Raw genomic sequence first — 20,793 nt, 5'->3', positions numbered from 1 at the left:
TTCCAGTCTTAAACAAACAATGATTCTCAATCCTCTCGTCAGTAGAGAGGAACGACTGGAGACGCGACCACAGACTGCAGGTCGCTTCAGGAAGGCACAGGCCGTAGCTGACATAGACACCTGCTCACACGCAGCATCTGAAGAAGGCAAAAACACGACAGGGCGGAACAAGGACACGGAACAGCAAACCTCAAACAAGAATCCGACAAGGACAGAAGCGGAAAACAGAGGGAGAAATAGGGACTCTAATCAGAGGGCAAAATAGGGGACAGGTGTGAAAGAGTAAATGAGGTAGTTAGGAGAATGAGAAACAGCTGGGAGCAGGAACGGAACGATAGAGAGAGAGAGCGAGAGAGGGAGAGAGGGAGGGGGAGAGAGAGGGATAGAAAGAGGGAAAGAACCAAATAAGACCAGCAGAGGGAAGCACAGGGACAAGACATGATGATCAAAGACAAAACATGACAGAATAAGAACACCTCCTTCCAACTGCACTGAAGATAGGAAACACTGTCACCACCGACAAATCCACTATAATTGAGAATTTCAATAAGCATTTTTCTACGGCTGGCCATGCTTTCCACCTGGCTACCCCTACCCCGGTCAACAGCACTGCCCTCCCCTCAGCTACTCGCCCAAGCCTTCCCCATTTCTCTTTCTCCCAAATACAGTCAGCTGATGTTCTGAAAGAGCTGCAAAATATGGACCCTTACAAATCAGCCGGGCTAGATAATCTGGACCCTTTCTTTCTAAAACTATCTGCTGAAATTGTTGCCACCCCTATTACTAGCCTTTTCAACCTCTCTTTTGTGTCATCTGAGATTCCCAAAGATTGGAAAGCAGCTGCGGTCATCCCCCTCTTCAAAGGGGGGGACACTCTTGACCCAAACAGCTACAGACCTATATCTATCCTACCCTGCCTTTCTAAGGTCTTCGAAAGCCAAGTCAACAAACAGATTACCGACCATTTCAATTCCCACCATACCTTCTCCGCTATGCAATCTGGTTTCAGAGCTGGTCATGGGTGCACCTCAGCCACGCTCAAGGTCATAAACGATATCTTAACCGCCATCGATAAGAAACTACTATGCAGCCGTATTCATTGACCTGGCCAAGGCTTTTGACTCTGTCAATCACCACATCCTCATCGGCAGACTCGACAGCCTTGGTTTCTCTAATGATTGCCTCGCCTGGTTCACCAACTACTTCTCTGATCGAGTTCAGTGTGTCAAATCGGAGGGTCTGTTATCCGGGCCTCTGGCAGTCTCTATGGGGGTGCCACAGGGTTCAATTCTTGGACCGACTCTCTTCTCTGTATACATCAATGATGTCGCTCTTGCTGCTGGTGAGTCTCTGATCCAACTCTACGCAGACGACACTATTCTGTATACTCCTGGCCCTTCTCTTGACACTGTTAACTACCCTCCAGACGAGCTTCAATGCCATACAACTCTCCTTCCGTGGCCTCCAATTGCTCTTAAATACAAGTAAAACTAAATGCATGCTCTTCAACCGATCGCTGCCTGCACCTGCCCGCCTGTCCAACATCACTACTCTGGAAGGTTCTGACTTAGAATATGTGGACAACTACAAATACCTAGGTGTTTGGTTAGACTGTAAACTCTCCTTCCAGACTCACATCAAACATCTCCAATCCAAAGTTAAATCTAGAATTGGCTTCCTATTCCGCAACAAAGCATCATTCACTCATGCTGCCAAACATACCCTTGTAAAACTGACCATCCTACCAATCCTCGACTTCGGTGATGTCATTTACAAAATAGCCTCCAAAACCCTACTCAATAAATTGGATGCAGTCTATCACAGTGCCATCCATTTTGTCACCAAAGCCCCATATACTACCTACCACTGCGACCTGTACACTCTCGTTGGCTGGCCATCGCTTCATACTCGTCGCCAAACCCACTGGCTCCAGGTCATCTACAAGACCCTGCTAGGTAAAGTCCCCCCTTATCTCAGCTCACTGGTCACCATAGCAGCACCTACCCGTAGCACGCACTCCAGCAGGTATATCTCTCTGGTCACCCCCAAAACCAATTCTTCCTTTGGCCGCCTCTCCTTCCAGTTCTCTGCTGCAAATAACTGGAACGAACTACAAAAATCTCTGAAACTGGAAACACTTATCTCCCTCACTAGCTTTAAGCACCAGCATCAGAGCAACTCATAGATTACTGCACCTGTACATAGCCCATCTATAATTTAGCCCAAACAACTACCTCTTTACCTACTGTATTTATTTATTTATTTTGCTCCTTTGCACCCCATTATTTCTATCTCTACTTTGCACATTCTTCCACTGCAAACCAACCATTCCAGTGTTTTTACTTGCTATATTGTATTTACTTCGCCACCATGGCCTTTTTTTATATTTTTATTTATTTATATATTTTGTTTGCCTTCACCTCCCGTATCTCACCTCACTTGCTCACATTGTATATAGACTTATTTTTCACTGTATTATTGACTGTATGTTTGTTTTACTCCATGTGTAACTGTGTTGTTGTATGTGTCCAACTGCTTTGCTTTATCTTGGCCAGGTCGCAATTGTAAATGAGAATGTGTTCTCAACTTGCCTACCTGGTTAAATAAAGGTGAAATAAAATAAATAAAAATGAAAATCCAAAAGAAATCTCCCAGCATGTTGGCCATTTTTTTTAAATCAGAATCTGTATACATCAGCCCAGCCAACTTCCAATATGGATATTTTCTTAGACAATGTAGCAAACATTGCTAAGAAGATAGATAATGATTTCAGGGATTTTTGTGATGAGTTATCTGAAATTGAGATAAGACTGTATTAAAAGCCTTAAGGACAATAGGTTCCCTGGAAATGATGGTTTAATAAATGTGATTTATAAATCATTCAATGATAAATTGATTCCTTTCATTCTTTGCTATGCTTCCTTACAGCAAGGTGTAATTACTTTGATTCAGTGGACATGGGTGGGGGAATATTTGTGTGACGACCTAAAATGGGGACAGAAGCTCATCAGCACCCCATCTTATATGTCCAACCACCCTGAACGTCAGACTCTATTGAAGCACATACAGTGGTGTAAAGTACTTAAGTAAAAATACTTTAAAGTACTACTTAAGTAGTTTTTGGGGGTATCTGTACTTTGCTATTTATAGTTTTGACAACTTTTACTTTACTACATTTAATGTACTTTTTACTCCATACATTTTCCCTGACACCCAAAAGTAATCGTTACAATTTGAATGGCTAGCAGGACAGGAAAATTGGCGGTTGGATGTACTGCCAAATTCTCTAAAATGACTTCTGGTAGAGAAATGATCATTCAATTCTCTGGCAGCAACTCTGGTGGACATTCCTGCAGTCCGCATACCAATTGCACAATCCCTCAGAACTTCAGACGTCTGTGGCATTGTGTTGTGACAAATATGCACATTTTAGTGGCCTTTTGTCCCCAGCAAAAGGTGCACCTGTATAATGATCATGCTGTTTAATCAGCTTCTTGATATGGTGCACCTTTCAATGTGGATGGATTATCTTGGCAATGGAGAAATGCTCACAATTGTATTTTTTTTGGCGTTTGGAACATTTCCGGGATGTTTAATTTCAGCTCATGAAACATGGGACCAACCTTTTACATGTTGCGTTTTTTTGTTCAGTATAGTTTATTACAAATATAGCAGTATACAGTCCTCCAGATATCTGTTGACAAGGACATATATAACTGTGTATTTGTTACTCTGTACATACAAAAATGGCCAAACATTTTTTTGTTTGTTGCCATTTTCCATTGTTACTAACTTGTACTGGTTAAAAGTATGATTTAAAGAAGAAGAAAAAACGTGTATGTTTTGCAAACCATGTTTAGTACATCTGAAAGAGACAATGACAAGTTCATGGTTCAGCAAGATATTATAGTCATCAAAGGGTAGAATTTTAGCATTGATATACTTATGATACAGTACTTTACAGCTTTGATTGGTCACAGAATATATGACATGAAGGGGTGATGTAATTATCTGAATTACTGTAGATTTTAATAGTTTAGTTAATCAAAAGTGAAGTATGGTTATAGGTCCAATGAGTGTTGTTCATATACCACTCTCAGACTCAAAATCAATAAATTAGATACATACTATTTATCAGCATATGGACAGATTATTGCTATCAACTGCTGGTTACAAGTTATTTTACCCTGTTTGTATTTTTTGGAACAATGGCAATTAAGTTGATTAAAATTAAGTAGAATAGATAGATGGGCTACCACTGGTGTCACAGGCATAACAGGTCTTGACCACCATGTTGCGATGCTTCTTTAGGATCACGTTGTTGTCAGCGTAGAAGAGTACAGAGATGGGACTGAGCTTGGTGGGTGCGCAGCATGCTTTGGGAACCTCATCTGGCTTCAAAAGGTGAACCTGCCATTGAAAACGGTAAATCAGACTCATTCATACATGCACTTTCATATAGTCAATGATAATATCCTGTTATAAAAGAGATATGGGTTACTTACGCATTAAGGCCCAAGGAGGGGTGGTATATTGGCCATATACCACAAACCTCAGAGGTGCCTTATTGCTATTAGAACACCTACTCATTCAAGGGTTTTTCTTTATTTTTTACTAATAAAGGGGCTCATTGAGATTTAAAATCTCTTTTTCTAGAGCATCCTGGACAAGATAGGCAGCACTAAGTCATTACAAAAATTACAGACAAACAACATGAAAAACTACAAGTAATCTAGTAGAAACCATTGAATCCACAAGAGTATAACAAAAATCAAAAACAGCAAATTAAAAACATTGACATCATTCATCAGTGATTTAAAAATACCAAATCGGGACAAGTTCTTCCAGTTTAAAAGTATTTTGTAAGGCGTTCCAAGTCGATGGCGCAGAGTACATAAAAGCTATTTTACCAAATTCAGTTCGGACATTTGGAACATTTAGCAGGATAAAGTCCAGCGAACGAAAAGAGTACCCACCACATTTCTGAACAATAAAAATGCCCAAATAAAAAGGCAGTAAACCCGGGGCCTCCCGGGTGGCGCAGTGGTCTAGGGCACTGCATCGCAGTGCTAACTGCGCCACCAGAGTCTCTGGGTTCGCCCCCAGGCTCTGTCGCAGCCGGCCGCGACCGGGAGGTCCGTGGGGGCGACGCACAATTGGGCTAGCGTCGTCCGGGTTAGGGAGGGTTTGGCCGGTAGGGATTTCCTTGTCTCATCGCGCTCCAGCGACTCCTGTGGCGGGCTGGGCGCAGTGCGCACTAACCAAGGGGGCCAGGTGCACGGTGTTTCCTCCGACACATTGGTGCAGCTGGCTTCCGGTTTGGAGGCGCGCTGTGTTAAAGAAGCAGTGCGGCTTGGTTGGGTTGTGCTTCGGAGTACGCATGACTTTCGACCTTCGTCTCTCCCGAGCCCGTACGGGAGTTGTAGCGATGAGACAAGATAGTAATTACTAGCGATTGGATACCACGAAAATTGGGGAGAAAAGGGGATAAAAAAAAAAAAATTAAAAGAAAAAAAAGGTAGTAAACCCAACATGGCTTTATAAAACAAAGTATACCAGTGACTGAGCCTACAAGTGACTAGAGAAGGCCAGCCAGCCCTGGTATACAAAGTGCAGTGGTGCGTAAGGGTTTTGCAGTTTAAAATAAATCTCAAAGTACCATGGTAAAGGGTGTCAATTGATCTCAAACACTGAGCGGAAGCATTCAAATAGAAAATATCCCCATAGTCTAGTAAAGGCATAAATGTAGCTGATACTAGCCTCCTTCTGGCTTCAAAAGAAAAACAGGCCTTATTCCTAAAATAAAATCCCAATTTCAGCTTAAATTTTTTTGTAAGTTGTTGAATATGCAATTTAAAAGAGAGGCCGTCATCAATTAAAATTCCAAGATATTTATATGAGGTTACAACCTCAATCTCCTTGCCCTGAAAGGTAGTAATAGGTGAAAGGTTCAGAGGTCTATTTCTTGCTTTAGAAAACACCATTAGTTTAGTTTTGTCAGTATTGAGGATAAGCTTCAATTGACACTGTATGTTGAACAGTATAAAAAGCCATTTGCAAGTTCTGGAAAGCTTTTGTAAGAGACGAGGCACAACAGTAAATAACAGTATCATCAGCATAAAAATGAAGTTGCGCATTTTGGACATTTTTGTCTAAATCATTTATATAAATAGTGAATAAGAGAGGACCAAGTCCAGAGCCTTGGGGCACACCATTAAAGACAGACAATTTAACAGACTTAAGCCCATTAAATTGAGTGCACTATCAGACAGATAGTTAGCAAACCATGCAACTGCATGCTCTGAAAGACCTACACTCGACAAGCTCTGCCTTAGTATAGCATGATAAACTGTATCAAAAGCCTTAGAGAGATCAATAAAAACTGAGACACAGTGCTGTTTTTTGTCAAGGGCTTCAGTGATATCATTTAAAACCTTCATGGCTGCTGTAATTGTGCTATGCTTCTTCCTGAAGCCCGATTGGTACATTGATAAAATAGAGTTAGTAAATTAAAACTCTTTTAGCTGTTCACTCACAAGGGTTTCAAGTATTTTCACCAGGGGTGACAGCTTTGACATTTGCCTATAATTATTTTAAAGAGTTTTTAAAAGTGGTAGTACAAATGCTGATTTCCAGAATTTCATTACATTCCAGGGTTAGATTGAACAGATATTTAAGTGGTTCAGCTATGAAATCAACTGACAGATTTAAAAAGCAGGGATCCAAAAGATCAGGACCTGCAGGCTTTCTCTGATCTAAGAATTTCAGGGCTTTATGTACCACCTGCACTGAGAATGGCAAAAAGCTAAAAGTTTGACCAGCTCTCACTGGTTCATCCACACAGGGTTGTACAGAGACAGAGGACACTGAATCAAACAGCCTACCAGATGATACAAAGTGCTCATTGAAACTATTCAGCATTTGTTTTGTCATATACAGCAAGAGAGTCCTTCAAAACACATTACGGTAATTCATTAACATTACTGTTATCAGACATAGACTTAATAGCCTTCCAAAACTATCTAGGGTCATTCAGGTTATCAGTGGTAACAGACATAAAATATTCAGACTTGGCCTTCCTGAGAAGAAAAGAACACTTGTTTCGTAACTGCCTAAAAATAAGACAATCAGCATCAGAACATGATTTCCTTGCTTTATTTATTTATTTATTTTTTTTAATTTTTTTTCACCTTTATAGAACCAGATAGGCAAATTGAGAACACGTTCTCATTTACAATTGCGACCTGGCCAAGATAAAGCAAAGCAGTTCGACACATACAACAACACATAGTTACACATGGAGTAAAACAAACATACAGTCAATAATACAGTGAAAAATAAGTCTATATACAATATGAGCAAGTGAGGTGAGATAAGGGAGGTGAAGGCAAACAAAATATATATATAAATAAATAAAAATTTAAAAAGGCCATGGTGGCGAAGTAAATACAATATAGCAAGTAAAAAAAAGTAAAAAAAGTAGAGATAGTAGAGATAGAAATAATGGGGTGCAAAGGAGCAAAATAAATAAATACAGTAGGTAAAGAGGTAGTTGTTTGGGCTAAATTATAGATGGTCTATGTACAGGTGCAGTAATCTATGAGCTGCTCTGACAGCTGGTGCTTAAAGATAGTGAGGGAGATAAGTGTCTCCAGTTTCAGAGATTTTTGTAGTTCGTTCCAGTCATTGGCAGCAGAGAACTGGAAGGAGAGGCGGCCAAAGGAAGAATTGGTTTTGGGGGTGACCAGAGAGATATACCTGCTGGAGCGCGTGCTACAGGTAGGTGCTGCTATGGTGACCAGCGAGCTGAGATAAGGGGGGACTTTACCTAGCAGGGTCTTGTAGATGACCTGGAGCCAGTGGGTTTGACGACGAGTATGAAGCGAGGGCCAGCCAACGAGAGTGTACAGGTCGCAGTGGTGGGTAGTATATGGGGCTTTGGTGACAAAACGGATGGCACTGTGATAGACTGCATCCAATTTATTGAGTAGGGTTTTGGAGGCTATTTTGTAAATGACATCACCGAAGTCGAGGATTGGTAGGATGGTCAGTTTTACAAGGGTATGTTTGGCAGCATGAGTGAAGGATGCTTTGTTGCAGAATAGGAAGCCAATTCTAGATTTAACTTTGGATTGGAGATGTTTGATGTGAGTCTGGAAGGAGAGTTTACAGTCTAACCAGAAACCTAGGTATTTGTAGTTGTCCACATATTCTAAGTCAGAGCCGTCCAGAGTAGTGATGTTGGACAGGCGGGCAGGTGCAGGCAGCGATCGGTTGAAGAGCATGCATTTAGTTTTACTTGTATTTAAGAGCAATTGGAGGCCACGGAAGGAGAGTTGTATGGCATTGAAACTCGCCTGGAGGGTTGTTAACACAGTGTCAAAAGAAGGGCCAGAAGTATACAGAATAGTGTCGTCTGCGTAGAGATGGATCAGAGAATCACCAGCAGCAAGAGCGACATCATTGATGTATACAGAGAAGAGAGTCGGTCCAAGAATTGAACCCTGTGGCACCCCCATAGAGACTGCCAGAGGCCCGGACAACAGACCCTCCGATTTGACACACTGAACTCGATCAGAGAAGTAGTTGGTGAACCAGGCGAGGCAATCATTAGAGAAACCAAGGCTGTTGAGTCTGCCGATGAGGATGTGGTGATTGACAGAGTCAAAAGCCTTGGCCAGGTCAATGAATACGGCTGCACAGTATTGTTTCCTATCGATGGCTTTAGCCCAGGCTAGATTACGGTCGTGAATAATACAAGACATCTCAGAAGAAAACCATGGATTATCCTGCCTTTTAACCCTGAACCTGCGGAATGGGGCATGCTTGTTTACTATTTGGAAAAAAACATCACGAAAGAATATCCAGGCAGTTTCCACATCAGGGATAAGCTCAATCTTGCTCCAGTCAAAATAAAACAAATCATGAAAGAAAGCCTGCCCATTAAAACACTTCAAATTTCTCTTACGAATAAAACCTGGGTTTGTCCTACGAACCTTAGTATTTCTAACATCAACAACAGCACAATGGTCACTTAAATCATTACAAAAAACACCAACCGCAGAATATTTATGTGGAACATTTGTTAAATCTACCCTGATTGATTTGATATTATCTGAGCATTTAAGATTTGGGCGAGTGTGTGAGTTAATCAACTGGGTAAGATTCATAGAATTACAAAACATTTTTAAATCATCAGACACCGGCTTTAAACAACACCAGTTGAGATCACCAATCAAGATCATTTCACTGTAAAGAAGCTTAGACATAAGGTGCGTCAAAGAAGAAAATGCTATTTTCTACATTGTTGAATAATAGTGAAGACATCAAAACTATGAAATAACACAAATGGAATCATGTAGTAACCAAAAAAGTGTGAAACATATCAAAACATATATCATATATTTGAGATTCTTCAAATAGCCACCCTTTGCCTTGATAGCTTTGCACACTCTTGGCATTCTCTTAACCAACTTCACCTGGAATGCTTTTCCAACAGTCTTGAAGGAGTTCACACATATGCTGAGCACTTGTTGTTTTTCCTTTACTCTGCGGTCCTACTCATCTCAAAACATCTCAATTTGGTTGAGGTCAGGGGATTGTGGAGGCCAGGTTATCTAATGCATTACTCCGTCACTCTCCTTCTTGGTAAAATAGCCCTTACACCGCCTGGAGGTGTGTTGGGTCATTGTCCTGTTGAAAAACAAATACATTCCACTGAGTGGCGCAGTGGTCTAAGGCAAGTTGTGCAGTTAGAGATCCTGGTTGGAGTCCAGGCTCCGTCGCAGCCGGCCGCGACCGGGAGACCATGAGGCAGGCACACAATTGGCCCAGCGTCGTCCGGGTTAGGGGAGGGTTTGGCCGGCAGGGATGTTCTTGTCCCATCGAGCTCTAGCGACTCCTGTGGCGAGCTGGGCGCAATGCACACTGACAGGGTTGCCAGGTGTATGGTGTTTCCTCCGACCCATTGGTGCGCCTGGCTTCCGGGTTAAGAAGGCATTGTGTCAAGAAGCAGTGCGGCTTGGCTGGCTTGTGTTTTGAAGGACGCACGGCTCTCGACCTTCGCCTCTCCCGAGTCGTACGGGAGTTGCAGCGATGAGACAAGACTGTAACTACCAATTGGATACCACGAAAAATGTGTAAAAGTAACAAACAATAGTTTTTATTTTTTTATAATAATTTATTAAAACAAATGATCGTCCCACGAAGCCCAAACCAGATGGGATGACGTATAGCTGCAGAATGCTGTTGTAGCCATGCTGGTTAAGTGTGAATTCTAAATAAATCACAGACAGTGTCAACAGCAAAGCATCCCCACACCATAACACCTCCTCCTCCATACTTTATGGTAGGAAATACACATGCAGAGATCATCTGTTCACCCACACCGCATCTCACAAAGACAATGGCAGTTGGAACCAAAAATCTCAAATTTGGGCTCCAGACCAAAGGACAAATTGATTGTGTTTCATGGCCCAAGTAAGTCTCTTATTATTGGTGTCCTTTTAATAGTGGTTTCTTTGCAGCAATTCAACTATAAAGGCCTGATTCACACAGTCTCCTCTGAACAGTTGATGTTGAGATGTGTCAGTTATTTGAACTATGTGAAGCATTTATTTGGGCAGCAATATCTGAGGCTGGTAACTCGAATTAACTTATCCTCTGCAGCAGAAGTAACTCTGGGTCTTCCATTGCTGGGGTGGTCCTCATGAGAGCCAGTTTCATCATAGCGCTCGATTGTTTTTGCAACTACACTTGAAATATTCTGTATTGACTGACCTTCATGTCATAAAGTAATGATGGACTGTTGTTTCTCTTTGATTATTTGAGCTGTTCTTGCCATAATATGGACTTGGTATTTTACCAAATTGGGCTATCTTCTGTATACCCCCCCCCCCCCCCCACCACCTTGTCAAAACACAATTGATTGTGTCAAACGCATTAAAAATGAAAGAAATTCCACTTTTAAGAAGGCACACCTGTTTATTGAAATGCATTCCAGGTGACTTTCTCATGAAGCTGGTTGAGAGAATACCAAGAGTGTGCAAAGCTGTCATCAAGGCAAAGGGTGGCTACTTTGAAGAATCTAAAATATATTTGGATTTGTTTAACACTTTTTTGGTTACTACATGATTCCATGTGTTATTTCATCGTTTAGATTTTTCATCAATGTAGAAAATAGTAAAAAATAAAGAAAAACCCTTGAATGAGTAGGTGTTCTAAAACTTTTGACCGGTAGTGTAGAGCCTTCAGTGCTTTTTTTCCCGTGGGCTGTGGCCCCCCTTGCCTGAATTTGGTCAATATGTCCTCCAAAAGACTTTATAGCCCACTGTGGCAAAGACTATACTTTCAGGAGTTAAACACACAAAAAAAAAAAAAATCTCCTTGTTTGTCTCATTCTTCCAATCTAGCTAGTGACTTTATAAAACACAATATTTGGTATTTGTATTTTATATTATGCCAACGATATAGGAAAGCATCTGGTGGCAAAATAGCCAAAATCATGAATTAATTCAAGGTTTACAAATATGCCTAATCAATAAAACATTGTCAGAAAACAATAGTCTAAACCCAATGGTCTAAACCCAATGTCTCTACCATACATGGTTGAAAAGTTAGACGATTTACTGAGAATTTAACCTCACAACACCAAATATGGAACACATACAACCAAGTGCAGTGCAGTCTAAACTAGTAATGGTCACAGCAAATGATCGTTATTATTTCATCAACACTGTCAAGTACATGTATATGAATGTTATAATATTGTAGAGAACAATGTTACGCACGCCTCTGAAGAGGGAACGCAACACCCTGCTACAACTCAACTCCAAGTGAAGTGAAAGAGGTATGGACTGTAGGTGTGAGAAAGGACACCAAAAGGCAGAATTGACCATTTACTAGGATTTTATTCCTTACACGGTAATATGGGGGAAAGGGGCTGGACGGAACCAAAGCAAAGAAAGTAAATGTCAAAGCCCCCCTCTCATATCTAACCTGCTTACCCACTACGTACCTAACTTAGCACCACCTGGTGCCCTAACCAAAATACAGGGAGTGGTCCGCCCAGGTCTTACCTAGTGTGCCTAGACAGTGAATATACTACTATGTATGCCCGCGGGCCTCTTGCCTAAGCACTCCCTAAGTGCCTTACCCTTCCCCCCTGGGAACAAATGAAACAGGATAACAAACAATTTCAATAATCAAAACAGTGCGTCCTATTGACACACAGACATAATCAATCAGCTCCCTCAGCAACAACTAACTCAGTTAATGACCCACAGCCATCGGCCTCCTCTCTCAGCAATCCTCTCTCAGCAAAAATCTCTTTTCACAATCAATCTCCCTCTGCATTCATTCCTCTTTTTTCTCCTGAACAGAACACTGGCTTTTATATAGCTTCAGGAGGCTAATTGGATACAGCTGCGTCTTGACGAGGGGGCGGGGTCAGCTCCAATTAGCCATGGAGTCGACCAATCAGCTGCTTGGGGAGAATTCAAGAAGCCATCTCCTGAAAAAACACACTCTCAAATACAAACTACAACACAGAAACTGGGGAACGGAACAAAAAAGCTAATGATTAATTCTATGTAATTTCTAATGACATCAGGCAAAATTTCTAATGACATTTGGACATGAATTTCGTAGCTCCCTCTTGAATTGACCCTTTTTCTCTCTACATTGTATAGCAAGTAAGTGAATATGTAAAAATAATATATGTCCTTCATCAGACGCTTTTATCCAAAGCGACTTACAATAAAACCTGCTGTCGTTTATGTATGGGTGGTGATGGGAATCGAACCCACTACCCTGGCGTTGCAAGCGTCATGCTCTATCATGGTCATGGTTGCACCTCAGCCACACTCAAGGTCCTAAACAATACTGTGCAGCCGTATTCATTGACCTGGCCAAGGCTTTCGACTCTGTCAATCACCACATCCTTATCGACAGACTCAACAGCCTTGGTTTCTCAAATGATTGCCTCGCCTGGTTCATCAACTACTTCTCCAATAGAGTTCAGTGTGTAAAATCGGCTTCCTGTAGTCCGGGCCTCTGGCAGTCTCTATGGGGGTGCCACAGGGTTCAATTCTTGGGCCGACTCTCTTCTCTGTATTCATCAATGATGTCGCTCTTGCTGCTGGTGAGTCTCTGATCCACCTCTACGCAGATGACACCATTCTGTATACTTCTGGCGCTTCTTTGGACACTGTGTTAATTACCCTCCAGACGAGCTTCAATGCCATACAACTCTCCTTCCGTGGCCTCCAACTGCTCTTAAATACAAGTAAAACTAAATGCATGCTCTTCAACCGATTGCTGCCTGAACCTGCCCGCCCGTCCAGCATCACTACTCTGGACGGTTCTGACTTAGAATATGTGGACAACTACAAATACGTAGGTGTCTGGTTAGACTGTAAACTCTCTTTCCAGACACACATCAAACATCTCCAATCCAAAGTTAAATCTAGAATTGGCTTCCTATTTCGCAACAAAGAATCCTTCACTCATGCTGCCAAACGTACCCTCGTAAAACTGACCATCCTACCGATCCTCGACTTCGGCGATGCCATTTACAAAATAGCCTCCAACACCCTACTCAACAAATTGGATGCAGTCTATCGCAGTGCCATCCATTTTGTCACCAAAGCCCCATATACTACTCACCACTGCGACCTGTACGCTCTCGTTGGCTGGCCCTCACTTCATACTCGTCGACAAACCCACTGGCTCCAGGTCATCTACAAGACCCTGTTAGGTAAAGTCCCGCCTTATTTCAGCTCGCTGGTCACCATAGCAGCACTCACCCGTAGCACGAGCTCCAGCAGGTATATCTCACTGGTCATCCCCATAGCCAATTCCTTCTTTGGCCGCCTCTCCTTCCAGTTCTCTGCTGCCAATGACTGGAACGAACTACAAAAATCTCTGAAACTGGAGACACTTATCTCCCTCACTATCTTTAAGCACCAGCTGTCAGAGCAGCTCACTGATCACTGCACCTGTACATAGCCCGTCTATAAATAGCCCAAACAACTACCCCATCCCCTACTGTATTTATTTTATTTATGTTGCTCCTTTGCACCCCAGTATTTCTACTTTGCACATTCATCTACTGCACATTCATCTACTGCAAACCAACCATTCCAGTGTTTTTAATTGCTATATTGTATTTACTTCGCCACCATGGCCTATTTATTGCCCTTCTACCTCCCTTATCTCACCTAATTTGCTCACATTGTATATAGACTTGTTTTTCTACTGTATTATTGACTATGTTTATTTACTCCATGTGTAACTCTGTGTTGTTGTATGTGTCGAAATGCTTTGCTTTATCTTGGCCAGGTCGCAGTTGTAAATGAGAACTTGTTCTCAACTTGCCTACTTGGTTAAATAAAGGTGAAATAAAAAAATAAAAAATATCAACTGAGCTACGAAGAAGCACGTCGACGTCACTAGAATGATGACAAGCAATTTTAACGGATTCTAAAGGGAATCATAGAATTCCAAACTAATTTCTATGGAAACACAGTTGTCAATTTTGTAAACAATCATTTTCGAACGTGTGTTGCCAAGAGACATCTAACCGACGTTCGATGGAACGTTTTCTGTGCGAAAACAAGTTCAGTTTGCTGCTGACAACAAACTTGTTTGATTTTTGACACCTGAGATAGAACAATCGACTGGAAAATGCCTGGGTGCTTTTCAAGACTGGCGGAGAGAGTGCGTGGACGTCGGCGGCCTAATGCGTCGACAGGTTGTTCAAATTAATTTGTGGCTTGTTTTTCTTGTCTTTTTCTGTTTTGCAGGGTTCGTGATTGTCGACAGGTGGACAGCGACTTCGGAGAGGGTATGTGGAGTTTAAAACTCTTATTTAACTACATTTAACAATGTCATTATAATTTGCGAAATGTTGTGTATTTCTATAATTTCTATAAAAGACTTGGCAAAAATGCTTGTGCTAGAGATGTTGTAGCTAGCTTGCTAGTTAACATTAACTTTAGTAACTGTTGCTAAGCGATCGACTTTTGCTTCCTAGCTAGCTAGTATTAGCAATCTTGCTACGTTTTATGTCCTAACAATTGTTTATTTTATATTCCAATGTTCCTCAATTTAGAAACAACTGTCCTGGATGAGGTCCAGTTGGATGTGCCATTGGATGATGTGCCAGATGTTCCACAGCTGCCAGTCCTCCTTGATGTCCAGAATGCTGCTATTATCCTTGAGGATGTGCCAGATGTGCAGACTATCCTTGAGGTACAATTTTCTGAAAGTTTGGAGTTTTATGTTTGAAAAATATCCCAGATATTCAAGTTTTTGTCTCTTTGACATGAAACAAATCTCTTGTCTGCTTTAGGAGGCCACTGGCAATTGGCTGTTGATTCTGATTAGGTTCAGCCCCCTGTACTGTGGGCCTGTTGTGATCAGGGTAAGAGACCCCCCACACGCAGTCACATCACGGTTACTATGTTTACAGTTTCCAACATGAATGTATTGTAATGTGCAGAACAATGCCGGTCCGGTGGTTAAAGCTTGGAGAACTTTCCAGTTCATCAGCCCCATCATCACCTACATACCTGGGGGATCCCAGGTCTTTGTAACTTCCTAATCTACATTGTCAGTGTGTCACAGCGATTGCTGAAGTGGTTTTGTTGATGTTGTCTTGTTGTTTATCTCAACAGCAGGTAGTGGTGAGGATGCACCACGTTAGTAGGGTGAGAGGCCTGGAGACTCAACTGGTGTGGGCCATCTCCAAGGAGACAGCCAGGCTTAGTCCAAAGGGCATCCCCTACTGTGCCACCAAAGTGCAGTCCATCACTTGGATCCAGGTAACACGTAAATACTACTGAAATAGTATTAAATTAGATTTTTCTTCACTTATTCCATTTGGCCTTAACATGTATTCTCTCTCTGTCAGCGTGTGGCTGGCAGGGTGACCCACTATGTGTCTCACCTCCGCCACGAGACGTCTGTGGACGTGACGCTTGGCTGCTACCAGGTAAATAAACAATTTCCTATGTATATAGAGTAGACATTACTGGGCATTTTTGCATTAGATTTGGTGTGTTTTCTAATATTGTGTGTGTGGTAAACAGGTGTGTTGTGTGTTTTGAGCAGCAGACTGATGTCTCAGTGGTGTACGCCACTCTCCACATGGGGCTGGACGGGCTTCTCTCCTCTTCAGCGTGGTCGGAGGCTGCCTCCTTCTCTACGCCCACCACTCAGCAGTTCACTGACCCAGAGCCTGAGGGCCACAACTGCTATGAGGTCAGACGTTACACACACATACTATTGACTAGGAGCATTAAGATCCTTCCATTGACCGATTGTTTGTTATGTCATTGAATTGGTCACTGATTTTGAATGCTTGTTTTGTTGTCGTAGGGCTGGGAGGAGGACCTGCTGCCTGAGGAGAGGGAGGTTCCTCTGCTAAATTGAGTTCCTCTAAATGTCTGTGTAGTGTGGGCTTGTCAGATGCTGAAGGATAGTGGTCATAATGCTGTTATCCCCCATTGACTCTAATGGTTGACATGCTCCATTCCCTCCCTTTCACAGCCTCTACCTTACCACCAAGAGAGTGGAGGACATCGCCCTGAGGCTCGTCTCCCTGCGCCAGGCCTTCACTGTGAGTGGACCCACTTTTCTTTTTCTCTCTGTGACTTCTTGTTCTGTCTCCTAGAGGAAGATGCCTCACCCTAACTCTTCCCTCTTCCCTAGACCCTGCTTGGTTCCACCCTGAGCAGGAACCATCTGTTTGTGGCGGGAAAGGTCCTCCTGGGCGCACTGGTTCAGGCCAACCACATGGTAACTCACTAATTCATTCTCTTTCAAGGGAAAGAGAGCGTCCCTGAGGGGAAATGTGTTCTGTTCACTAAGATGCTCTTTTCTTTGTCATAGGACGAGGCCAAGTTCATCCGTACTTATACCGACTTTGTGGACTACCTGAGTGACCCCTCCAAGCGGAATGACATTGAGAGGGAGCTGGCTGAGGCAAAGGTGAGTTCATTAACTCTTTCAAGTCTCACTGAGTTCTTCCACATGCATGTCTTTTATACATCACAGTAGCTGATCTAAATGAAATCATTCCTAATTTCTCCAAATGTGTTTTCTTGTCCTAGATCCATCATGTGAACATGATAGATGTCGTCTTTGAGCTGGTGCTGTTTGGGATGATGACAGCTCAGAAGTCCCTGAGGGTGGTAAGTAGCATCTCACTGGTACATGTTTTGATATCTATTAGCAGTTTCACTTAAATTCCTCTTCTCTTCTATTCTCTCCTCCTTTGTTTCCTTTAGCACCCCGGTGGGTTTGTGGAGCGTCTGTACGCTCTCCTGTACTCCTTCCTGCCCACTGCTGCCAACATGGAGCCAGAAACTGACAGATACCTGCTGCTGCTCAATGCAAGAGTCAAGAGGTTACTTCCTGTTTACTTCCATATTTTTAGTGTACTTCCTTATTTGTGGTTAACCAGGTTCCAATGTCATTTTAGGGGGAGTTTCTAATTGTTTCTCTCCTCTTGATAAGCTAGTAACTCAGAGCCATTTTCTATGTGTTGTGTGGTGTTCTCTTCAGGGCGGGCTGATGGCTCTGCTAGAGGACATGTTTGGCCAGCAGCTGGCCTGGTACTTTAACCCAGAGTCTCTGGTCACGGAGCTCTCCAGCCTCCTGGAGTACCACTTGGAGAACCTCATGGCCAGCATGTAGTCCTACTGCAGGGACCATACTCCTTTCTCCCTCTCTCTCTCTTTTGAAGGAATGAAGGACTTGAAGTGCTTTGTTGATCCCTGATTAGTTAACACCCATTAATTTAATGTATTCTCTTGTTTTTTTCTCTCCCCACAGGATTCTTGTGACACTTTACCACCCAAGAGGGATCCAGACACCAATGCACTACATTACTTTGCACTGAATTTGACATTTTTAAATAAAATAAGTTGTAGTTCAAAAACATTTTTGTTTCCGTCTTGTCATCTATTTGATTTTATGACCATTTCCTCTTCCTAGAGGTATAATGCTAATATTAGATTATTACATGAACAATGATGCTTTATTATCTGCATATGGAAATAAAAAAACAATGTTTAGTTGATTTACAGATACTACAGGCCCACACTTTATATGATTTTGTACTGTGGTTTGTGATACTGTACTATTTAAAAACATGTAGGACTACATACACTGAGTGCACAAAACAGTAGGAACGTCTTCCTAACATTGAGTTGCACACCCTTTTTCCCTCAGAACAGCCTCAATTCATCGGGGCATGGACTCTACAAGCTGCACTAAGCGTTCCACAAGGATGCTGGCCCATGTTGTGTCAAGTTGACTGGACGTTCTTTGCGTGGTGGACCATTTTTGATACACATGGGAAACTTTTGAGCATGAAAAAAACAGCAGTGTTGCAGTTCTTGACACACTTAACCCGGTGCGCCTGGCACCTACTACCATACCCCGTTCAAAGGCACTTAAATCTTTTGTCTTGCCGAATCACCCTCTGAATGACACACACAATCCATGTCTCAATTCTCTCAAGGTTTTAAAATCTTTCTTTAACTCCCCTTCATCTACACTGATTGAAGTGGATTCAACAAGTGACATCAATAAGGGGTCATAGCTTTCACTTGGTCAGTCTGTCATGGAAAGAGCATGTGTCCTCAATGTTTTATATTATCAGTGTGTGTAGTAACCTGGTACAGTATAACGTTTACCTCTAGAGGGGGTAATTTCTTCAGTCTTGAATGTTACTTCTCCCTATCCCTACTCTACATTAACAGTCTGCCATTGTAGACTCCGGTAACTCGGGTATCTTAGTTTTTTATATTTGCCATTAATGTCTGAACCATTTACCATCTTTCCCACTGAAACCAGTAATGTTAGCGTTCATGTGAGAGAGGGTGTAGTAGTGCATACTGACCACTAGTTGGATCATAGTGTGGGTGGTGGAGTTCATGCAGGAACACAGAGGGTAGAGGCATTCTCCATCACAGTAGAAGGCAGAGTAACCCGTAGGAGCCAACACCCAGTCCTAATGGAGAGAAATACCATAGAAATCGAATTAAAATATTAGATGAATGACTAGAATAGACTCTTTCAATGAGAAATACATGATAAAGAATCCAAAGAACATACTCTACAATGCACATCCTACACAAATGCCTTGCTTCCCTAAAAATACTGTGTGTTACAGCAAATAAGATGGTAAAATGTTAGTTCATGATTATCTATTCAGTACAATGAGTAGTTAAGAGAGATAGAATCTCACCTTCCAGCCTTGTTCACTGAATCTCACATATAATTCATGTCTCTTACAAGCCTGACGCCCACACATGGCTGTGATCTGAACGGGACCAAAAAATATGTTATGAACCAGAACTCAACTTAAGTAATTTTGTAATTGGGATGAACTATCCCTTTAAATTGTGTATAAAACAAGTTTAACTACAAGACGAAAAAACAGTGTTGTCCCCCTGACCTTGTATGTATACTGGGCAAGGGCAGGTCGTATTTGGGCTTCTTCTTATGGGGGTTGGATTTCAGGGCGACAAGGGGGCGACAAGGGGCCAGGCTGACCCTGAAGTAGTTGGTTAGATGAGTACTTGAAGGCTTATATCTATGTTTTGGAATGTTGGATGTTGATTTTGGGAGGCTTCCATCATAGAAAAGGGACCAGACCACTTTTTTTGTTAGTTAACCTAAACGAATCACGACCCTCTATAGAATAACAACAGTTGACTGCTATTTAAGTAATAGTTTGACTGTCAAATCCATGTATTGGTTAGGGTTAGGGTTAGGTTGACTTTTATGGAGAGACCAGCCCAAATTTTCTGTGCCATTTCCTGGGCATTTCATTACCCCCGCGTTCTAAGTTCTGCGCGTTCTAAGTTCTGCGCAACCCAGCGCTTGGAAAAATCAATGGTACAAAACCTAAGATATTGATCTTGTAAGAGGTGCGTAACGGGCTGCAGGGAAGTCAGGCACAGGAGAGCAGAACTGGGTAATAACCGAAGCAGTTTAATGAGGAAAAAACCAACGGCTCCCAGAACAACAAAATATGGGTTGAAATAATCCATCGCAAACCAGTCTGAAGTGCACATACACTTTACAACAAACAATTCCACACACAGACATGGGGGGAACAGAGGGTTATTTACACGTCAAGTAATGAGGGAATGTAAACCAGGTGTGTGGGAAAACAAGACAAAACAAATGGAAAATGATAGGTGGATTGGCGATTGCTAGAAGACCGGTGACGTTGAACGCCGCCCGAACAGGGAGAGGAACCGACTTCGGCGGAAGTCGTGACAGTACCCCCCTCCCTTGACGCGGGGCTCCAGCAGCACGCCAACACCGGCCTCGGGGACGACCAGGAAGGCGAGGTGCAGGGCGATCCGGACGGAGACGGTGGAAATCCTGCATGATTGAATTGTCCAACACAACCTCCACCAGAACCCAGCATCTCTCCTCCGGACCGTACCCCTCCCACTCCACGAGTTACTGAAGGCCCCTCGCCCGATTCCTCGAATCCAGTATGGAGCGAACGGCATACGCCGGGTCCCCCTCGATGTCCAGAGGGGGCAGAGGAACCACCCGCACCTCAGACCCCTGGAGCGGACCAGCCACCACCGGCCTGAGGAGACATACATGGATTGAGGGGTTAATACGGTAATCGAGTGGGAGCTGTAACCTGTAACACACCTCGTTCAGTCTCCCCAGGACTTTAAACGGCCCCACAAACCGCGGACCCAGCTTCCGGCAGGGCAGGCTGAGGGGCAGGTTTCGGGTCGAGAGCCAGACCTG

The 20,793-nt window shown here is 42.7% G+C and overlaps 2 protein-coding genes across 4 annotated transcripts in view; one reads left to right on the top strand and one right to left on the bottom strand.

Annotated features, from left to right (window-relative positions):
- Positions 1-20,793, bottom strand: part of LOC129845786 (protein RD3-like) — a 91,997-nt gene that overhangs the window by 58,553 nt on the left and 12,651 nt on the right. The window contains exon 3 of one of the 3 annotated variants that reach the window (XR_008758104.1): positions 19,239-19,333. The exons of the other annotated variants lie outside the window; for them this stretch is intronic. The gene's annotated coding sequence lies outside the window, so the exon portion shown is untranslated. Of the gene's footprint in view, positions 1-19,238; positions 19,334-20,793 lie in introns of those variants that run through there. 3 annotated transcript variants of the gene reach the window in all.
- Positions 14,686-17,946, top strand: LOC129845793 (uncharacterized). The gene is made up of 11 exons (XM_055913710.1): positions 14,686-14,693; positions 14,805-14,845; positions 15,113-15,252; positions 15,353-15,424; positions 15,678-15,824; positions 15,914-15,994; positions 16,552-16,621; positions 16,714-16,800; positions 16,894-16,992; positions 17,115-17,195; positions 17,292-17,946. Exons 1-9 carry the CDS (start codon positions 14,686-14,688, stop codon positions 16,944-16,946), a joined length of 699 nt encoding a protein of 232 aa, XP_055769685.1. The 3' UTR covers positions 16,947-16,992; positions 17,115-17,195; positions 17,292-17,946.

This window comes from Salvelinus fontinalis, unplaced genomic scaffold (genome assembly GCF_029448725.1).
Source record: "Salvelinus fontinalis isolate EN_2023a unplaced genomic scaffold, ASM2944872v1 scaffold_0367, whole genome shotgun sequence".
Taxonomy (NCBI): Eukaryota; Metazoa; Chordata; class Actinopteri; order Salmoniformes; family Salmonidae; genus Salvelinus; species Salvelinus fontinalis.
This window is presented reverse-complemented; position numbering and strand designations above follow the sequence as displayed.